Source organism: Myotis myotis, unplaced genomic scaffold, assembly GCF_014108235.1.
Source record: "Myotis myotis isolate mMyoMyo1 unplaced genomic scaffold, mMyoMyo1.p scaffold_m19_p_47, whole genome shotgun sequence".
Classification (NCBI taxonomy): domain Eukaryota; kingdom Metazoa; phylum Chordata; class Mammalia; order Chiroptera; family Vespertilionidae; genus Myotis; species Myotis myotis.
This window is the reverse complement of record NW_023416354.1, coordinates 1177294-1198071: the sequence shown is the minus strand read 5'-3', so window position 1 is coordinate 1198071 and position 20778 is coordinate 1177294. Positions and strand designations below refer to the sequence as shown.

The window sequence follows — 20778 nt, the reverse complement described above, 5'->3', positions numbered from 1 at the left end:
GGGGGTCAGGCTGTGTGGAGGAGGGGTCCCAGAGGGGGGGTGGGGCGGTCAGGCTGTGTGGAGGAGGGGTCCCAGAGGGGGTGTGGGGGGGTCAGGCTGCATGGGGGGAGGGGTCCCAGAGGGGGGGTGGGGGGTCAGACTGTGTGGAGGGAGGGGTCCCAGAGGGGGTGTGGGGGGGGGTCAGGCTGCTTTGTGCAGGGCTGGCTGTCAAGCAAAGGGGTTCCGGCTTCATATTGCTGGCTGTGGACAAGACTTCCACATTTTTTGGTTGTGGTTCACTTTGCGTTTATTCCTTGTGTCTGTTACTGCCTCTCTGCCGCTGCCCTTCCCTTCCCCGTGTGAGGAGCTGTGCCAGGGCTGGAATGGTCAGCAAGGACAGGACGCCAGTGCCTTTGGATTTCACGCAGAGTGAAGGCCCGTTCAGTCCACGGCGGCCCCGAAGCTGCCCGGTTCAGCGGCGGGAGCTGAGCTCTGGGGCCCACGTGCCCGGGCGGAGGGCCGACGCCGGGACCTGCTGTCCGCCAAGGAGGTGGTCATGGGCCTCCAGGAGAGGGGCCGGTCGGAGCAGCAGCGTGGCCGTGTTTGCGTGGGACACGGACGTGGTGGGAGGGCAGCCCGCTGGTCACGGAGGCGTTTGGCCTGAGGTAGGCACCCGGGCGTCCCCGACGGGGCTGGCAGGGGGCTTGTGCTTCCCGGTGTGGAGAAGGCGCGTGGGGCCGGAGGAGGAAGCAGAGGGCACATCTGGAGCCCGGTACGATCCAGCTGTGCGCTTCCTGCGGCCGGGCGGTGGGGACCGAGAGGAGGGACTGCCGTCAGCCAAGAGACCGCCATCCTTTCTAAATGTCTGAAGGCAGAGCACCCCCTGAGCCCTGGGCAGCCTCACTGTTCAGGCCCCTTGAGAGAGCCCCCGGGGAGGGAGCGGGCTGGGGGAGGGCGTGGGGTCGGGAGTTCCCTTTTCAGAGCCCTGCTCTGTCCTCACCCTTTCCACGCGGCCCTGATGTGCGTACCTGCCGCAGATGAGCAAGGCCTGACTGGTTTAGCAAGACTTTATGTCATTGGCAACAAAAATTCTCCTCCTAAAATTTTAAGCTTACTTTAAAGGATTTTTAGTGATACACTTCACTGACTAGTGAAATACAAAAGAAAATGTTTCATTTTGTATTTCAGATCAGTTTATTATAAATTACAAATATATCAAATTGATGTTTTAAATTAAAAATAATGGTCGACGGTTAATTTTATGAATACAGGACTGTGCGAGTTTATAACCGCCTGCCAAAAACCTGAGCATAAAGCCACCGTTTGCAAGAATCCTGAATAAACGTTTTCTTTTTATAAATATTCAGAAACCTTGGCTGAGAAGGGAGTGGCCAGAGGAGACAACATTTCTTGCATTCTGGGATTTTGAACTTTGGGAGCCAATTTGTTTTGGTCTAAATCTGGAATAATCATTTGTGTACCGCGGCCAGAAATTCTTGTCGGCCGTCCCTTTCCAGCCCTGTCACTTGTCTGGAATGTTAAGTATTGTTAGTAGTTTAACGGCTTTCCAGCAGTTGTATTACCGAGAGAGGTCTCCTGAAATGGTCTGGAGAGATCTCGGTATGACATTAGGTTTTTTTTTAAATATATTTTATTGATTTTTTACAGAGAGGAAGGGAGAGAGATAGAGAGTTAGAAACATCGATGAGAAACATCGATCAGCTGCCTCCTGCACATCTCCCACCGGGGATGTGCCCGCAACCCAGGTACATGCCCCTGACCGGAATCAAACCCAGGACCCTTGAGTCCGCAGGCCGACGCTCTATCCACTGAGCCAAACCGGTTTCGGCTGACATTAGGTTTTTTGTTTGATTCTTTGGAACACACTAAGAAGGAGAATATGGATGGTTTTAAGTTTGAAAAATCCAGGGAGCTTCTAGTTTTGTTTAAATATTTCCTTGTGCGAAATCTTGTCGGGTAATAGAGAAAAATCATAAATGAGCATGGGGGGGCTTTCTGTGGCCAGAGCCAGAGGAAATGGAGTTGGGCTCTTGAATTTTTGTTGCTTGATAATGAGCTCCTCTTCCCAGCATCCTGTTAGCAGCTGTAGTTTAGAAGAGCGAGCTCAGACTTTGGGCAAGCGGCTAACCGTGGTGTCTTCCTCCTTCCCAGCCACGGGGGGAGGGGGACGTGAGGGTCCAGCGTGCTGGTGGGGTGCAGCGGCCTCCCCCGGCCAGCTGGCCGCCTCGTTGCTCTCTGGCCCGCTCTCTCACAAAGGCAAAACGCTTCTTAAAATCCTCGCCCGAGGATATGTTTTTTATTGACTTGAGAGAGAGAGGAACAGAGAGAGAGAGAGACATTGATTGGGTGCCTCCCTTACATGCCCTGACGGGGAATCAAACCCGCAACCTTTTGGTGCTCAGGATACGTCGGCCAGGGTTCACAAAGCCCCATTTTGGAAAAGTTTTTTGTCTTTCACCTTCTACTCAAGTTTTCTTCCCCTTCCAGTGCAGCCCGGTTTTGCTTCCGTGCTCCCCGTGGAGCTGTGTTGACTGGCGCACCGTCACCTCCTTCTCACTGAGGAGTGAGCACGTGGGCCTGTGGCACAGCACGGCCGCCCCCCCCCCCCCCCGTGTTGGTCACCTGTGGCCCCGGGCAGAGTGTGGCAGCCACGCACTCGGGAGGGAGCTGTGAGGGGAGGAGGGTGGACTGCATGGAGGAGCTTTTCCCTCCTCCTGGGACCGTGCGGGGGGTAGGGGCCTGCACCCTAGAATAAGGAGAGGACGTGGCGAAGTTGCTTCCTTCCCAGAGCTGGAGGTTGGGGTGGAGGAGAGGTAGATGGAAATGCCTTCTTTCCTCCGTAGTCATTTGCATGATTGATTTCAGGAAACAGGTAAAACAACCGTATTAAATGTGCATATTAGTTGATAATCACAACCTAATTTTCGGCATGAGATAAATTCTGTCTTAAAAATGTCATGCTAGAATAGAAATATCATGTAAAATGGTCAGTAAGAATTGGGGTGTTTTGGGCAGTAATGGACTTTGTGGGTTCGTTCTCAGCGGAGAATCACATTCCTGGAGGCATCTCCCCTCACTCGCCTTCCCGCCTCTGTTCTGTGCGCCTTGAACACACCCCGTCGCGCGTGTGCAGGGCTTTTGTTTGTTTTGCTTTCTTGGGCTTTTTGACGTGACAAGACTCAGCGTTTCCTCTGAGTGAGCCTGGACTTTTTCAATAAATCCCACTCCACGTCTACTAAATATATACATTTAAGTGCGTTTTTTTCCTGATTATGTGTTGTAATTCACAGTAAGTAAGGTTAAAAATATGTATATGTTGAGGAATTCAGGATAGGACCAGCCTAGTGCATTACCATTTATTTAATGAAAGCATTTTTTATTGAATCTTTTCAACTTTTTAAAAAACATGTTTTTGTTGATTTCAGAGAGAGGGAGAGGGGATCGAGCCGAAAGCCCGGCCCTGACTGGGAATCGAACTGTGACCTCCGGTTCATGGGTCGACGCTCAACCACTGAGCCACACTGGCCGGGCTGTTTGGTTTTTGTAGAATATGTGCTTTTATCAGATTGGGTATTGGTTTTGATTCATTTAGCAGCATTTATTTACTGACTCTAATGTAGCTAATTTGCTGAATTTTGGTTTTCCCTTGACTATGTGATTCCTTCTCAGTGTTTTAAGTCTGCTCTTAGTTTACAATTTTAACATGATCACTACGTCTTAAATATGAAGTTTGTGAAATTATAGAGGTAAATGTATTTAGATTGGGTCAAAACCCTTTTTGGATTTTTAATGAGATATTAATAGGCATAAACAAACGTAACTAATAAGCAATTTCTTTTTTAAAACATGGTTTGACTTCTGGTTCTGAAGCACAAATTGTAAAATGGCCTTTTTGACTTTCTGAAAGAAAGATCCTAACAGCTCCTGCTCGCCTTATAACCGAGGCTCAGAGTTAGCATGACTCGCCCACAGTCAGGCGTCGGGCCTGACCACAGCCCAAGTCTCCTGATTATTGTTCTAGTGAATTCCCTACCATGTATTTTCAGTATTTCCTGCTATGTAATTTTCAGTGGGAAAGAACCAGAAGCAAGTGCTGTTTGTTGACCTCTGCGCACCGCAGTATGTAATTTAATGTAAGTAGTAAGTAAAAACAATCTTCAGTCACTTCTTATTATAAAGAGTCCCTCTCACAAAGTGTCTTTTGAGTTGCTGTTTTATTTTAATAGGCGTTAGTCATACTCGGGGCATGTGGTGTGTGCTCTAGAAATTATGATCGCTTACATCGACTCCGTCTTTACTGTGGGCTGCCACCCTGCTAAGCACTCGCGGTTTATTATTTTAGTTCATCCTCTCAGCATTCTTTTAAGGTGGGTGGTCTGATTACCAGCCCGTTTTACTTATGAGAAAGCTGAGATTTCAGAAAGGTTCCCGATTTGGTCAGACATACACTGGCAGCGAAGAGGAGTTCTTCAGGTCCTTTTGGCATTATTTCTGAAGCTCGATTGGTATGTTTTCCTGGGTGGATGGTTTGGGAGGGTGGAGTCTGCATCACTGAAATAAATTGTCGCCCCTCATCTTAGCTCCTGGCACTGTTTTTCTGGCACTTGAGCCTGGTGAAGTAGCTTCTGGAGTGAGCGTGTCAGGAGTCCTGTTCTTTTCCGTGCTGTGCTCGCTCTTTTGTGGGAGGACTCCATGGGTTGGGCTCACCAGCTCCTCCTGAGAGGAAGGAAGCAGAGGTGCAGACAGGAGGCGATGAAGTGGTTTGAGTGACTTGCCCACGGTCACACAGGCCGCACAGCTTGTGGGTCACAGCCGGAGCTTGCCCCGCCCTCCTGACCACGGCTGTGCTGAGACCGGGGACAACACGGAGCCTGTCCTGTACTGACATCACCAGGAGTCACATGAAGTACATTCAATTAGAATCATTCCAAATTCATCATGTTCAAGAAGGGAGCCTTGCACATAAGGGGACATTAATAACTCTAAGAATGTTTCACTTTTATTTTCTGTAGCTGCATCTAGCTTTCGATCATTTGTATTTATCACATAGTAAAATTCTTCAAAAGTAAATTTCTCAGGAGCTTTCTTCCCGTTTGGTTCTCAGTATGCCATTTCTTTCCACAGATTCGCTTGTAAATGTATCACGAAGAGGCAGCCCAGAATGAAGAAGGCAAGCAGGAGTGTTGGCTCAGGGCCTAAGGTGTCTGGGATAAGCAAAACGCAACCAGTAGAAAAAACTAAACCTGAGAACAGTTCCTCGGCATCTGCGGGCGGCAAACTCGGAAAACCCGGACCAGCAGCGGCATTGTCAAAGGTATTCTGTGCGAGGCTGAGCACGTGGTTTCAGGAGGCGCGGCCCTTAATAGGATGTTTGATTTATTAGAGAAGCACTACTTAGGGCTCGCCCTCTGCTGGTGCTGGGGACACATAGCCTTTGAAGAGAGTTCACAGTCCGGTGGACTCCATCCGTGTGGATGGTCCGTCTCTATGAATGAAACCAAATAGTAGGCTTATTCATGAAACAAATCATTGAGCCGGGCACCGACCTCTTTTCCCTTAGGTGGTCAAATAAAAAAATCATTGAGCTCTCTGCTGGTGTAAGCTGGAGGAGTTTGTGTAATGGATGGAGGTGAGTCACCTACAGAATAACCAACATACACACGGAAAGATCAGATGCCTTGGGAAAGCAGGGAAACGGTCATCAGTTTCAAGGAGGAAAGTATGGTTTCTAGCCCGAAGGTTTATGCCTTGTCTTACAGGATGACCCGCAGGAACATTCCTGGGACCCGGGGCAGGGCTTTCATTCCCACCCCACCCCACACACCGCAACTGTCACTCTTTCCGACAACGACCCAGCATTAGTTCTAGTTAGAACTGGGTGACAGTAATTTTCTTTACACTCCTGAATAAGCTGGCTTGGTTCCTGTTATCATTTAGGACAGTGATTCATTAGATCAGCGATCCTCAACAGCGCGCCGCAAGGACTTTTAAAACATGAATACCGGACTGTTCAGCCGGGCACCGACCTCTTTTCCCTTAGGTGGTCAAATAAAAAATGAAAATGACAACAGCCAACACAACAATAGCCAATTAATTTTAATTAATACCTATTTTCTTGTTAGACCAAAAAATATGTTATTTGATGTGCCGCAGGATTTTAGTAACTAGTTTCTGTGTGTGCCGTGAGGTGAAAGAGGTTGAAAGCGCTGCCTTCGATCACGGGTTTCGGGAGCAGACAGGTGGTTCAGAGCCGTGGTCGGGGGAAGTGAGGGGAACCTGTGAGGATGCTGAGTGCGGGCTCTGGCACACGGCACGTGCTTAGTGAAAGCGGCAGTGAGTGGTTTGCTCTAGTCCAGTGGTTCTCAACCTTCTGGCCCTTTAGATACAGTGCCTCATGTTGTGACCCAACCATAAAATTATTTTCGTTGCTACTTCATAACTGTCATGCTGCTACTGTTACGAATCTTTATGTAAATATCTGATATGCAGGATGGTCTTAGGCGACCCCTGTGAAAGGGTCGTTCGACCGCCAAAGGGGTCGCGACCCACAGGTTGAGAACCGCTGCTCTAGACAGTCTGCTCAGTGTCTGTTGGTTTGACGGTCCCAGGGACAGGGTGGCTCCAGGCACATCTGTGCCGTCGCAGAGCCCACGTCGCGTCTTCAGCCTCTCCCCGCCCGGACGTCACTTTCCGTTCTTTGCCTGTTTGTTGGAGGGGTGTGGGTGGGGTCTGGGCTTTGACTCGGTGGAGGAAACCTGGAGAGTCTCCCAGCCTGACGGGAGGAGCCCCGCCCTGCCTGGAACACGGTCCTGGAAGCCTGTTGTCCGAGCCGGCTCTGGTTATTATTAGAAGCACCTCCAGGAACAGCTGGCGAGGGGCTTCCTTGTGGTGGAAGGAGCCAGCAGGGATGCTGGTCGTCTCCACCAGGCTGGACACCAAGCCCAGCCTTACCCCAGGGCTAGGCCATACCCCAGGCCCTCTCCTTGCTGCCGCCCGGTGAGCTGCCCTGCGTCCGTTAGTCTGAACCAGCACCAGGAATGAATGCTTTCCTTTGTGGGAGATGCTGGCGTTTCCTGGCCTAACTGGTTACTTGGTTTGTGGGGCTGCCTTCGGCGTGGAGCGCCCGTGTGACCTGTGACTTACGTGACTGGAAGAACAGGTTGAAACCCCGGCTTTGGGTTTGCCCGCTGCCTTCGCTGCCTCCGTATCAGTGGCAGCAGCGTCTCTGAGGTTCGCAGTGGAGTGTGCGCGGGGCAGGCGGGGCAGATCTGAGGCTGGGATCCGAGTTGCAAGTAGCTCGGTCTTGAACAGTGAGTGCTTTTCACTGTACAGCAGAACCGTGTGCCTGCTGTGTGCCAGCACATGCCAGCTGTCCCGATCCGCGGCCCTGCTGTGGGGGCTGGTTTGTGTGAGTTCTGTGTGTGAGCAGTGGGGAGGGTCATAAAGGAGATGAAGCTATTTGGGGCGCCTCACCTAGACTGGAGCAATTGCTTTTACTTCGGAGAGGAGGAAAAAGTCGAGTAGAAATTGAAGTAAAGAAGAAAACTGACAATGAACAGAAAAGTTAAAAAAAAACACTAAAAAGACTTGGAGACCCACAAACTTCAGTGTTGTCTTATGTTTCTAAGTTTTCAGATTTCACGTGGTTCCCTAGCATGTAGCTACCACCCCACAACTTGAACTCCTGTAACTGATGGAGCATTGGTGATTAACCAAATGAATGAAGCATTTGGCTTGTAAGGGTTTAAACACGCATACCTACTCATTCTCTCATGTGGACATCCACATTATTGTGTCTGTCGGGTGTGAGTGAGTCGGAATTAACACCTATTTTTCGAATATCGTTTGGGCCAGACCCACCTGAGTGGTGCAGGAAAGGACTCTTTGGCCCAGAGCGTCTCACTGCTGATTGCAGCTTTTGCAAATAATAAAATGAAGCACTGCTGCTATTGCCAGTGAGTTTTGGGGAATTTGTCCAGCAGCTGTGGCATCTGTCGTGGGGTGTGGGATACGTAATTCCTTGTCACAGCCAGTAGAAAGCTGGTTTTCCATGTAGAGATGGTGTCCTACATGCCTACACCTCTCAGGTTTCACACAGTGCTCGGAGCGCATGTTCATCCTGGGAGAAGTAAGATACTCACTGTACTGGTGGGAATACTTGTTTCTAAAGGTTGATATTTGGGAATTAAGCTGCAGTTACTTCCGTTAGAACCTATCTAAATAACTGATGACTCTTGATGATTATTGGTGATCACATCTTTTTAGTGTAAGATGAGTTAACAGTGATTTGGGTAACAGATTAACAAAGTTATACAGGTTTCACGGTGCACAATTCTATAGCCTGTCATCTGTACACTGTATTGTATGTCCACCCTCCAATCAGTGACCAGTTTTATTAACAGAACTAGTCTTTTTTAAATATATTTTTATTGATTTCAGAGAGGAGGGGAGAGGGAGAGAGAGAAACATCGATGATGAGAGAGAATCATGGATCTGCTGCCTCCTGCACGCCCCACACTGGGGATTGAGCCCGCAATCCAGGCATGTGCCCTTGACTGGAATCGAACCTGAGACGTTTCAGTCCAAAGGCCGACACTCTATCCACTGAGCCAAGCCAGCCAGGGCAACAGAACTAACCTTAAAGAATATGAACAATCCTTAATGATTCATGCACCCCACCTCCCTTATTATATAGCCTAGATTTTTCATAATATGACAACCCTAAACACCAAATCTAGTTTCTGTTTAATGCATTTAAAACATTAATCCTTTTTCTGCCTCTTTAGTAAGACAGATTGACCTACCGAATGGCACTACTATGAATAGTTTTCATAATTGAATGATGAGAACAGAATCTATTCCATCTGGAGTCACTGGCATGTAGAATTGGAGGAGACGTTAGAAATTGTTTGACTGATGAGCCATTTTAATTTGTAGAAATGAATGAATTATGATGCTCTAAGGGGAAGCATGGTTCCAGATAGAAAACCACATCAATCAGTTGACTGACTGGTGCCTTCACCTTAGTTGCCCCGAACTTTTTGTTTTCTTTATTGAGGAAACAAGAACAATGGTGTGTTCTCCTCATTTCCGGGAGAAGGAAAGCAGATTTCAGAGTGCTTGTGGGGGGTTTTCTGAAAGCTCATACTCTTTCATTCATCTTTATAAAATATACATGAATGCTACAATGGTCTTTCTCAAGTAGTATGATCATTTAGACTGACTAACCCTCACTCTAACCATAAAGTATCTAGTTTTTATTTACATATTATCCAGGCCTCTAAAAAAATCTTTCAGTTTTGGCTTAAATTAGACTACTAAACATTTGATAAGGTAAGAAAAAATTTCAGAATGCTTTTTTTAGGTATTGAATTCATTGTTGAATCATTTTAGAGCATGCAGATTATTTCTGATTCTCACTGATATTTCTCTCTAGAAATTGCAGGATGGTACTTCCTGTGCATTATAGAACTTTCCTGAGATGCCCATGTGGTATCGCCCAATGATCTTTGTTCCTAAGTCATGTCCTAGATGAAAGGGGCCTGGGAGGATGTCTTCACTTTCCCTCATCCCTCATGAAGCGGCACCTGTGGGCGCACAGTGGGCTTTCATAACATACACAAGTTTACATATGCGACTACATACATGATTTCTTTTTTTAAAAAAATATTTTTTTTTTTTTTATATATTTTATTGAGTTTTTACAGAGAGGAAAGGAGAGAGAGATAGAGAGTCAGAAACATCGATGAGAGAGAAACATCGACCAGCTGCCTCCCGCACACTCCCCACTGGGGATGCGCCCGCAACCCAGGCACATGCCCCCGACCGGAATCGAACCTGGGACCCCTCAGTCCGCAGGCCGACGCTCCATCCACTGAGCCAAACCGGCTTCGGCTTTTTAAAAAATATTTTATTGATTTTTTTTACAGAGAGGAAGGGAGCGGGATAGAGAGTTAGAAACATCGATGAGAGAGAAACCTCCATCAGCTGCCTCCTGCACAGTCCCCACCAGGGATGTGCCCACAACCAAGGTACATGCCCTTGACCGGAATTGAACCTGGGACTATTCAGTCCGCAGGCCGACGCTCTATCCACTGAGCCAAACCGGTCAGGGCCCATATACGATTTCTTTATTTTAGAGAGAAGTGTGATTGTTTAGAAGCCAGTTGAGAAACTCTGCTTCTGTTGCACAGTACGATCAGCCGCTTGCTGACTGTTAGAAAGCCTTTGTAGAACTCGTGAGCTCAGTATAAGGCAAGAACTTCATTTAGTCTGAAAATGTCATTTAATCTTGCTTCATCTTGTCAGCTTACTTTGATCGTGTGTTGCTTGCAGACCAAGAGCAGTGATGACCTTTTAGCTGGAATGGCTGGAGGGGTGGCCGTGACGAATGGTGTCAAAGGGAAGAAAAGCACCTGCCCTTCCACAGCGCCTTCAGCCTCGGCCCCCGCCGCGACCACCGTGGAGAACAAATCCAAGATGAACACAGGTAGGCGCGGCGCTCGGCTCAGAGCCCAGCCGCCTGTGTGCCGAGCCCAGCCGCCTGTGTGCCGAGCCCAGCCGCCTGTGTGCCGAGCCCAGCCGCCTGTGTGCCGAGCCCAGCCGCCTGTGTGCCGAGCCCAGCCGCCTGTGTGCCGAGCCCAGCCGCCTGTGTGCCGAGCCCAGCCGCCTGTGTGCCGAGGCGGGTAGGCATTAGGGGTTCCGGCTAATGGAGAAGTTCAGGCATCTGCACAGGTGAACTGATGGGCCTTGCAGTGCCGTGTCCACCCACTCAGATTCCTCTCCTGCTCCCTTGTCACAGCAGCCCCGGGGGAAGCTTCTCTTCCTCTGTCTGTCCCTTTCCTCTTGCTTCTCTCCCGCCTTTCCTTTGGGACATGCTCAGTGCTGGCTCCCGCTCTCTGGCTCTCCTCGTGCGCAGACCTTTTCTCTCCCAGCCTGCTCTCTGGTTTAGTGCAGAAGGGTGATGGTCTGACTTACAGAGTGGGGCAGGGAATGAGTATTGGGGGACAGTGTTACAGCAGTCCTTTTCCTCTTCGGCCTCCCTTTGTGGGGTTCCTCCCCATTCTGTTACTTGTGCCTTTGAATCTGTTGCTGATTTATGATCCCGTCTGTGTTTTTACAGAGATCCCGACCTTACTCCCTGAGTGTAGGGCTTCCTTCCTCTCCCTGCTCTGCCTCTCACGTTCCCCCTTCCCCGCTCTCCCTTCCTTCACATGCTCCACTCAGCATCGTCTAGGTGAGTTTCCCCAGCAGGGCTCTCTCCTGTGTCTCTTCCCTGCCCAGGGGCATTGGCTGACCTCTGCGACTCCTGAACTCCCCTGGGCAGTCAGGTCTCTATAGAAACCTCCCCTGCTGCTTTTGTCACCTGTGTGGCCTCACTCTACTTTTAATGCGCCATGCTCGCTCCTGCCTGCCCTGTGGCCGCCACCGTTCCCTTCCCTCCATGCTCCTGAGACCTGCCCATCGTCCTGCAGCACGTAGCTCTTTTGTTCCTTATTACCTCTGTGGCCTGGTGCCTGCCACAGACAGGACTAATGGTGCTTTAAAAATACTCATTGATTAGGTCTAGAGAGTATTTTTCACAGCAAAAAAAAAATGCTAATTGACTTCTTAAGTGTTTGTGGGAGGAGGCAGCTGATCGATTATTCTCTCTCATCATTGGTATTTCTGTCTCTCCTTCCCTCTCCCTTCCTCTCTCTGAAATCAACGTGTAGATGCCTAGATTTCATCTCATTAGACCCGGGGCATAAGTAAACTGTGTGCCTTTTTATCGCTGATATTTTTGCCTTAAATTCTTTGTCTTAAACATGTAGGCACAACTTCTTCAACCAAGCGTAGCACATCCACAGGGAGTAAGGAATCCGGCTCCACGAGAGAGAGGTTGCGTGAGCGCCCCCGGGTCAACCCGAGCAAGAAGCTGCCTTCCGCGGGCCAGGGAGCCAGCGACGCGGCCCTGCCCAAGCGCTCCCGCAGTCGCACGGCGGCGGAATGTGACGTCCGCATGAGCAAGTCCAAGTCGGACAATCAGATCAGTGACAAAGCCGCCCTGGAGGCCAAGGTGAAAGACCTCCTCTCGCTGGCGACCACCAAGGACGCGGAGATCTTCCATTTGAGAAGCGAGCTCCGCGACATGCGCGCTCAGCTGGGCATGAACGAGGACCAGGCCGCGGGGGAGGAGAAGTGCGAGGAGAAGGCGGCCATGCTGGCCCACCAGCCCACCGACGTGGAGTCCACGCTGCTGCAGCTGCAGGAGCAGAACACCGCCATCCGCGAGGAGCTCAACCAGCTCAAGAACGAGAACAGGATGTTGAAGGACAGGCTGAACGCCCTGGGCTTCTCCCTCGAGCAGAGGCTGGACAACTCGGAAAAGCTGTTCGGCTACCAGTCCCTGAGCCCAGAAATCGCCCCCGGGAACCAGAGCGACGGCGGGGGGACGCTGACCTCCTCGGTGGAAGGCTCTGCCCCGGGCTCCGTGGAGGACCTTCTGAGTCAGGACGAGAACACCCTCATGGACCATCAGCACAGCAACTCCATGGACAACCTGGACAGCGAGTCCAGCGAGGTGTACCAGCCGCTCACCTCGAGCGACGACGCCCTGGACGCGCCCTCGTCCTCGGAGTCGGAGGGCGTGCCGAGCACCGAGCGCTCCCGGAAGGGCAGCAGCGGCAACGCCAGCGAGGTGTCCGTCGCGTGCCTCACGGAGCGGATCCACCAGATGGAGGAGAACCAGCACAGCACGAGCGAGGAGCTGCAGGCCACGCTGCAGGAGCTGGCCGACCTGCAGCAGATCACCCAGGAGCTCAACAGCGAGAACGAGAGGCTGGGCGAGGAGAAGGTCATTCTGATGGAGTCTCTCTGTCAGCAGAGCGACAAGCTGGAGCACTTCAGCCGGCAGATCGAGTACTTCCGCTCCCTCCTCGACGAGCACCACATCTCCTACGTCATCGACGAAGACGTCAAGAGCGGCCGCTACATGGAGCTGGAGCAGCGGTACATGGACCTGGCGGAGAACGCCCGCTTTGAGCGGGAGCAGCTCCTGGGGGTCCAGCAGCATTTAAGTAACACTTTGAAGATGGCGGAACAAGACAACAAGGAGGCTCAGGAAATGATAGGGGCGCTCAAGGAGCGCAACCACCACATGGAGCGGATCGTGGAGTCTGAGCAGAAGGGGAAGGCGGCCTTGGCGGCCACGCTGGAGGAGTACAAGGCCACCGTGGCCAGTGACCAGATCGAGGTGAACCGCCTGAAGGCCCAGCTGGAGAACGAGAAGCAGAAAGTGGCGGAGCTGTACTCCATCCACAACTCGGGGGACAAGTCAGACATCCAGGACCTGCTGGAGAGCGTCCGGCTGGACAAGGAGAAAGCGGAGGCCTTGGCGAGCAGCCTGCAGGAGGACCTGGCTCACACCCGGAATGATGCCAATCGCTTGCAGGACGCCATTGCCAAGGTACTGCCTCAGTAGCTCAGTGTTAGCAGCAGCCTCCTGCAGCTGCGCATGCCCATGCCCATGCCCATGCCCGCTGAGAGCCAGCATCGCTGCGTGGGGTCATTAGCTGCTTTGTCTGTTCCTCCTCACCCGAGGATACTTTTTCCCATTGACTTTTGAGAGAGTGTGGAAGGGAGGAAGGGAGGAAGGGAGGGAGGGAGGGAGGGAGGGAGGGAGGGAGGGAGGGAGGGAGGTGGTGGGGCGAAAATCAGTGTGAAAGCGATACATCGAGTGGTTGCCTCCTGCACACCTGCCCCAACTGGGGCCGGGATTGAACCTGCAACCCAGGTACATGCCCTTGACCGGCACTCAAACCCTTGACCTTTCAGTGCATGGGTCAACGCGCTAACCACCTAGCACGCTAGCCAGGGCTCATTAGCTTTATTTTCAGCTGCTATGCTTAAAGTTTGAGGATGGTTTTCTTTTATTGGGGTAGAATGAAAAGTATTCTTTATTTAAAAATATATTTTTATTGATTTCAGAGAGGGAGGAAGAGGGAGAGAGAGATAGAAACATCCACGATGAGAGAATCATGGATTGGCTGCCTCCTGCAAGTCCCCAACTGGGGATCGAGCCCACAACCCAGGCATGTGCCCTTGACCCGAATCGAACCTGGGACCTTTCAGTTCGCAGGTCGACTCTCTATCCACTGAGCCAAACCGGCCAGGGCGAAGAGTATTCTTATAATAATGTCACTTCCACTCACTTGCATTTCGTTACCGTTTTTCTGCCTGGGGCTGGAGTTCAGCTAACACCAGAATTTGTCCGTGGTTCTGGTACACCCAGGGCAGCATGCCAGGCAATTTCCCATCTACATCTGTGACGTATTCTGGCATAAGAAGGATGGAGAGCCAGGATTCCAGGTGGCGTCTGCCACTGCTCATCTGTTGTGGTTTTAGGTTTTCAGGTAGAGTCTGTTGTGAGTTAAAAAATGTTCTGGAGTGTGAGGCTCCTTTCCCAGAGGCCTGTGGTTTGTTGCGGGGGGACCTTTGAGGTCATAGTGCAGGTCCCTTGTCTTACGTGCGGCTCAGTTATGAGGACTCAGGGCTGCGCCCCAGGGTGCTGGCACTCTGGCCCTGGCTCTCTGCCCGCCTGATGGCTGGTATACAGTCTGTTTGAATGAGTTTATCTAATTTACCTCACGCTGCGTTTCCTATTTTAGTGCAATGATTTTTAAAGAAGAAACATTAGTATGTCTTTGGCCAAAATTTGCATAATTTAGACCCTAATTTTTTTTAGTGATACAATTTAGGTGTGACAGTATTTGGGGATTATTTTTTGTTTCTCATTATTAATTTGATACTGAAACTACCACAAATGGGACAGTTTCTGTGGGAGAACATGTTAACCATTAATCGAATGCATGCCTTCAGCCCAAACTTTGGAGGAGGGAAAATTTCCAGAATTTCCTCCTACATAATCTAGTGAAATTCAACATACTTAAATTCAACATAGTTAAATTCAGTCTAGTTAAATTGCCAACATACTTTCAGTCAGTGATGTCGTGACAGTATTCTAAGTATATTACATGAAGTTCTGTTGTAGAAGGCTGCTTCATACTTTTAACCAGTCATTTCTTATGCAGGTCATTTTAGTTCATGCAGAGCAACTCGCACTTCGCTTCCCTTTGAAACTGTGTACACCTCAGTTCCAGAATGTATCGTAAAACAACTCTTAACTTTTCTAATCTGCACCTCCGATTTCGTACAGGTAGAAGATGAATACAGAGCCTTCCAAGAAGAAGCCAAAAAGCAAATAGAAGATTTGAACATGACATTGGAAAAATTAAGATCAGAGCTAGAAGAAAAAGAGACAGAAAGGAGCGACATGAAAGAAACCATTTTTGAACTTGAAGACGAAGTCGAGCAGCATCGAGCCGTGAAACTTCATGACAACCTCATTATTTCTGATTTAGAGAGTAAGTGACGCGGGGACATGTCGATCCTTTTCGTCCTGCCCCTTTAACATGTGGGAATAGTTTACAGCCAGTAACAGAGTAACCAGTAGTCATTCTGACAGCAGTGCTGCGAAGGCAGTCGCAGTGGCGCAGCGGCACAGCGGTAGCAGAAATATGCACGTGGTCAAGTCTAGCCCACACGTTAGCTGGTAGTTTTCAGGCTGCCCTGTTTTGTTCTGAAGAACTGTTAAGTGGAACATTACATTAAAACTGTGCTTAATTATGGAAAATTATTTAAGCAACAAGCTAATGGGGTTATTATTTTCTAGATCTTAGGAAAAGCCATTTAGTATCTATTTCTAATGATTGCAGGTATACTGTGACAAAAAGTATTGATCCTTCATAATCTTATGCCTAAATCGCAGGTTTATTTGTCTGATTTTCCTCCCTCCCATGGAGATTCTATAATCTGGTGGAATTGAGACTCAGATTTTAAGTTGCTTTTTAAAAATAAAACTTTTTAAGAACTATTTTGCAGTTATGTCAGATTTATAAAAAGTCGCAAAAATAGTACAAAGATTCCTGTGAGAAAGTGTGATGAACCAGAATTTTCATGATCTTAAAATCTTCCCAGACTGTTGATTACGTTGCAAGTGAGGAAAAAGAAGCAACAGAAATTATGCAGTGGAAAAATTGGGCTACGTTTTAACAGGGTGGTCATGTCAGTGACCGGGGCACAGAGAGATCAGACACATCAGCGAGGCTGTACTCTGGCTGAGGCATAACTTCAGTTAATCATAGAGAAACATTAGACAAAAAAGTGAGGCGTGTGTTACTAAGAGCAGGAGTGGGTGGTGCTGAATTCCTAAAATACGCCAGTGTCATAGAAAACAGAGTGATGGAAAAGTTCTAGAGTGAAGGAGGCTAAGGAGACTGCCTAGACTGGGTCCAGTGCTATAGGGGGAAATGATGTAATGGATATTATGACAAAATTGGAATGTGGATGGTAGATTAGATACACATATCAGTATACATTTATGAACTTGATAACTGTACTGTGTCTTACAAACGAATGTCCCTATTCTTGGGAACCACACACTAAATATTTAGGAGTAAGGGACCATGATGTATATCCTTAAAGGGTTTGGGAAAAAATTAGGGATAGAACCCTGGCTGGTGTGGCTCAGTGGTTGGGCATCATCACCACCACGTGCACCGAAAGTTTGCTGGTTTGATTCTCAGATTTCCCGCGTAAGACTTTTGATTTGAATGTGGAAAGAGTGACACCTTGTGGTAATCACTGGAAAAGGTTAAATGATAGGGATTCCTGTGCCAAAACTTTATAAATCATTGCCAAAATAAAATTACATTAACATTATATGGATTTTAATTAAAGAAAATTCTGAATAAATTATTTAACTATGTAGTTTCTCTTCCCATTTTTTTGAAATGAAAAGTTCAAAAGTTCAGAAATACTGCAAGAATGATATAGTTAGCACCAACTACTGAGATTTGACAATTTAATTTTAATTTAATACTTTGCAATATTTTGTGTGTGTGTGCGTTTAACTGAACCAGTTGATAATAAGTTGTAGACCTTATGACACTTAACATGCAACTGCTATTAAACAGTCTCAAATGGTCCTTCATCACTTCTCCACTTCTAGAAATGTATCTTCAGGTAAACAATTGTGTAAAGGCACTCATGGTGTGTATAACAAAACTTAGAACCATTCTAACTTCGTTTATAGGAAGTTGCTAAGACAAATCATGACATATCCAGTCCATGGAATACTAACACAGCCGTCAAAATGGTGCTACAGATCTGTATGTATTGATAAAGGTGTCCCTCGCCTGCTAAGTAGAAAGGCTTTTAAAGCAGTATAATGGTATAATCCCATTTTTTTTTAAAGTATAAACTCATAGGAAGTCTGAAAGGATATATACCAAATCTAATTATGGGTAATCTATTTTTGTTACCCTTTTCTGCTTTTAAGATTTTATTGTGAACACGTATTACTTTTAGAATCAAGGGGGGGAAAGTTATATCCACTTTTTTTCCAGAAAAATAAAAATGAGTAAAATAAATATTGAAAAATAAAAGTAGTCAATTGTTCATTTGAAGCTCGCCTGTGTCCTCTGTGCACATGAGGAATTCTGGCTTTGGGGATAAAGCTGTGACCCACTGGCCAGATGCCCTGCCTGCCTGCCTCCCCTGCCCCCGAGGCGCGGTAATGTAACTGGCCACCCTTGTTCTTTCCCTTCTTCCCAAATCGCACCTGCTATCCATTGGCGCAGCTCGCCCAGATAGGAGAGTGACTGAGCACTGGCTGTGAGTACCCTGAGGTTTCTTGGATTTGGGGGGCACGGAAGTTTGCTTGTGAACTTTCATCATGTTACACCCCTGGGTCCGTGGTTGATCCCGAGCCAATGGTCGCTGTCTAGTAGCACCTGCAGGAATGACGGGCCTGTCGCTGGCGCCAGCGTGGAGGCCTGGTTGTGGTTCTTGGTTTGTCTTGGTGTTGAAAGGATGATGAGCCCTGCTATTAAGGGGGCAGGACAGTGCCCACAATTGTTCAGAGCAAAATTGGTCTAATAACAATGAGAATAGCAATTTACCTGATTTCTAAAAAGAAATAGGATTGTAAAATTGAGTTATAGGTAATTTAAAAATGAGATCATAGTAGCACTTCTGTCCTTTGGTAATAGAGTTTAATGTTGCTTTTGAGTTGAAGACAGTAGATGGCAGTGTCCCTCTCACTAGGAAGACAGCGAAGGAAACTGCATTTAGATCAGTGGTTCTCAACCTTCCTAATGCCGCGCGACCCTTTCATACAGTTCCTCATGTTGTGGTGACCCCCAACCATAAAATTATTTTCGTTGCTATTTCATAACTGTCATTTTGCTACTGTTTTGAATCGTGATGTAAATATCTGATATGCAGGATGTATTTTCGAACGACCCCTGTGAAAGGATCGTTAGACCCCCAAAGGGGTCGCGACCCACAGGTTGAGAACCTCTGGTTTAGAGGCTCCAGTATTGAAGACATAGGCTGTCCTTTCACGTGATCATGAATGGGCTCAACTGGTTTTCAAGACAAAAACTTAAGCACAGACTCCTTTGATTCTGAGGAGGAAAAGCCTGTTGTCGTTTTTGTTGTTGGTAATATGTTCTCATTGATCTTTTAGAGGGAGGGAAGGAGAGGGAGAGAGAGAGAAGCATTTATGAGAGAAACATCTATTGGCTGCTTCCTGCCTGCCCCCGTGACCTCTTGGTACATGCGATGATGCTCAATCCATTGAGCCACACTGGTCGGGCCTGTTGTCATTTTTAATTCTTTGTTGCAAAGTGAAAATACAGTTATGATTTGTAACTTTAGCTCAAATTCCCTAGAGACCCTTAGTGCGCTTTATTCTTCCTAAGTGTGTCCATTGGCTGCCAGCTTCGCTTCTATTTAAAAGGAATCAGACATGACAATGATAGGCTGTAGTGCTGGGTGTGGAAGGATAATCTTTTTAGGCGTGATTATGTGCATTTTGTGGCCATTAATGTGGAGAAAGAGAATAAGGACAAAGAGAAAAGGATAAGGACAAAAGAAATGAATGGAACTGATTAAGCAGCGGTCACCAGCAGGGCAGCCCCCTAAGGCCTTTCCCCTTCAGCATGGGTTTTGGAGCAGAACTCTCAATAGAATGTGACTCCCCAGACATTTCTGGCTCTGGAGGATTCTGGCCTTGGCTGTGCCTTCATCTCGCATCCCACTCTATCGAGTATGGCACTTGCCTATTAGCGCTCACTAAATGTGTACAGTGAGTGAAATGGTTTGAAGAAAATTCATATTATGCAAGAAGTATTCATTTACTTTATAAATATATTTTTCATTTTGTAAAAAGACTCCTAGAATTAATGGCAGCAGCTCCCCATGGTATTATATAATTAAGTTTGTAAAAATTGTATTAATTCACCACTTTTCTGCCATTTATCCCAGTGTATGAAGTACGTTATGCTTGCATAAATACTTTACATTAATAACCCTTGTGATTAAAAGTTCACATTGTAATAGCAGTCAGTGTTGTTTTGATTGTTTGTGAGCCAATAATATGCATGCTTCTAACAATTGATTTTACTAAACTTATTGTTTCAGAATTAAGGCATTGAGGAAGGAAGTACTCCAGAAATTGTGATTTAAAGTTGACATTTTCTTTAGAAAGTAATGCTGTTTCATCCTTGGAGTGAACGTTTCTTTTTTCTTTAAAGCTGTGTATTAAAATGAAAGGGCTGTGGGCAGCAGGCCTGTTTCTGAATGCCATATTTAATGACCTCCTCCCTTTCTATTATTCCTTTTGAATGCAACTCGAAGAATAAATATTTAAACTTTTGTGATCATTTCAGATACGGTTAAAAAACTCCAGGACCAAAAGCACGACATGGAAAGAGAAATCAAGACGCTGCACAGGAGGCTCCGGGTAGGCTAAGTCCTCATGGGTTGTCTGATTAGAAAGCAGAGTCTTCTGGACGTTAAGCACGGGGTGGTTACTGACCATGGTCACGGTCACGATAAGCTTCAGATACAGTTATAATGTTGACCCCACTAGGCTTGGAGCAGAAAGCTAATGCCATTATTTAAAATTGAGACTGGTACTAGATTCTGGGGAGAAGAATGTACTAGTAACTCATTAGTGGTAATTTTAGAAAGATGGATTTAGCCCGGCCGGTGTGACTCAGTGATGGAGCGTCGACCTATGAACCAGGAGGTCACGGTTCGATTCCCAATTAGAGCACAGGCCCGGTTTGGGGGCTCCATCCCCAGTGTGGGGCGTGCAGGAGGCAGCCGATTCATGATTCTCTCATCATCATTGATGTTTCTATCTCTTTCCCTCTCCCTTCCTCTCTGAAATCAATAAAAATATTTCTATAAAAAGATGGGTTTAAGAAGCAAGTGTTATCTTTTGGAAAGAAAGGGGATTAGCTGTTGATTGGAAAGCACCCTACACCAAGCTGTTCCAGCCTGCCATGGGTCTGGTCAGCTTGCCAGCAGCAGTGCCCTCTGCTGCCGAGGGTGGAGGAGCTGACGTCATAGTCTGGCTGGTGCCACGGTTGCTCCGCTGCCCTCCCGGGGCAGGACATTGCTTTGGGGTGGCAGGCGCTGGGCTGGGTGTGGGCAGCTAAAGCTGTGGTGGAGGCGATGCCCCGGGGAGGCTCCCCCAGCCACCCCCGCATCCCCCGTGGCTGTGGGAAGCGGTGGACTGTACAGTTCCTTAGCTCCTCTCTTTGTCTCTAAGGTTGTGTCTGCCTAGATTAGGTTCAGTGTTTTTCTTCTGGCTTCCTCTTCCTTTTCCTTTACTTTTGATTTTTTTTTCCCTGTTAGTTTTTGATGTCAGGGTATTTATAGTGT

The 20778-nt window shown here is 47.9% G+C and overlaps 1 protein-coding gene across 3 annotated transcripts in view; it reads left to right on the top strand.

Moving 5' to 3' along the window:
- SPECC1L (sperm antigen with calponin homology and coiled-coil domains 1 like) overlaps positions 1–20778 on the top strand; it is a 55308-nt gene that overhangs the window by 7606 nt on the left and 26924 nt on the right. The window contains exons 2-6 of one of the 3 annotated variants that reach the window (XM_036307405.1): positions 5125–5314; positions 10336–10489; positions 11814–13447; positions 15197–15404; positions 19776–19849. In XM_036307405.1, coding sequence (XP_036163298.1) covers positions 5162–5314; positions 10336–10489; positions 11814–13447; positions 15197–15404; positions 19776–19849 — 2223 coding nt within the window. In that variant the 5' untranslated portion in view covers positions 5125–5161. Of the gene's footprint in view, positions 1–5124; positions 5315–10335; positions 10490–10549; positions 10735–11813; positions 13448–15196; positions 15405–19775; positions 19850–20778 lie in introns of those variants that run through there. The other 2 variants (XM_036307406.1, XM_036307407.1) reach the window with 2 other exon arrangements.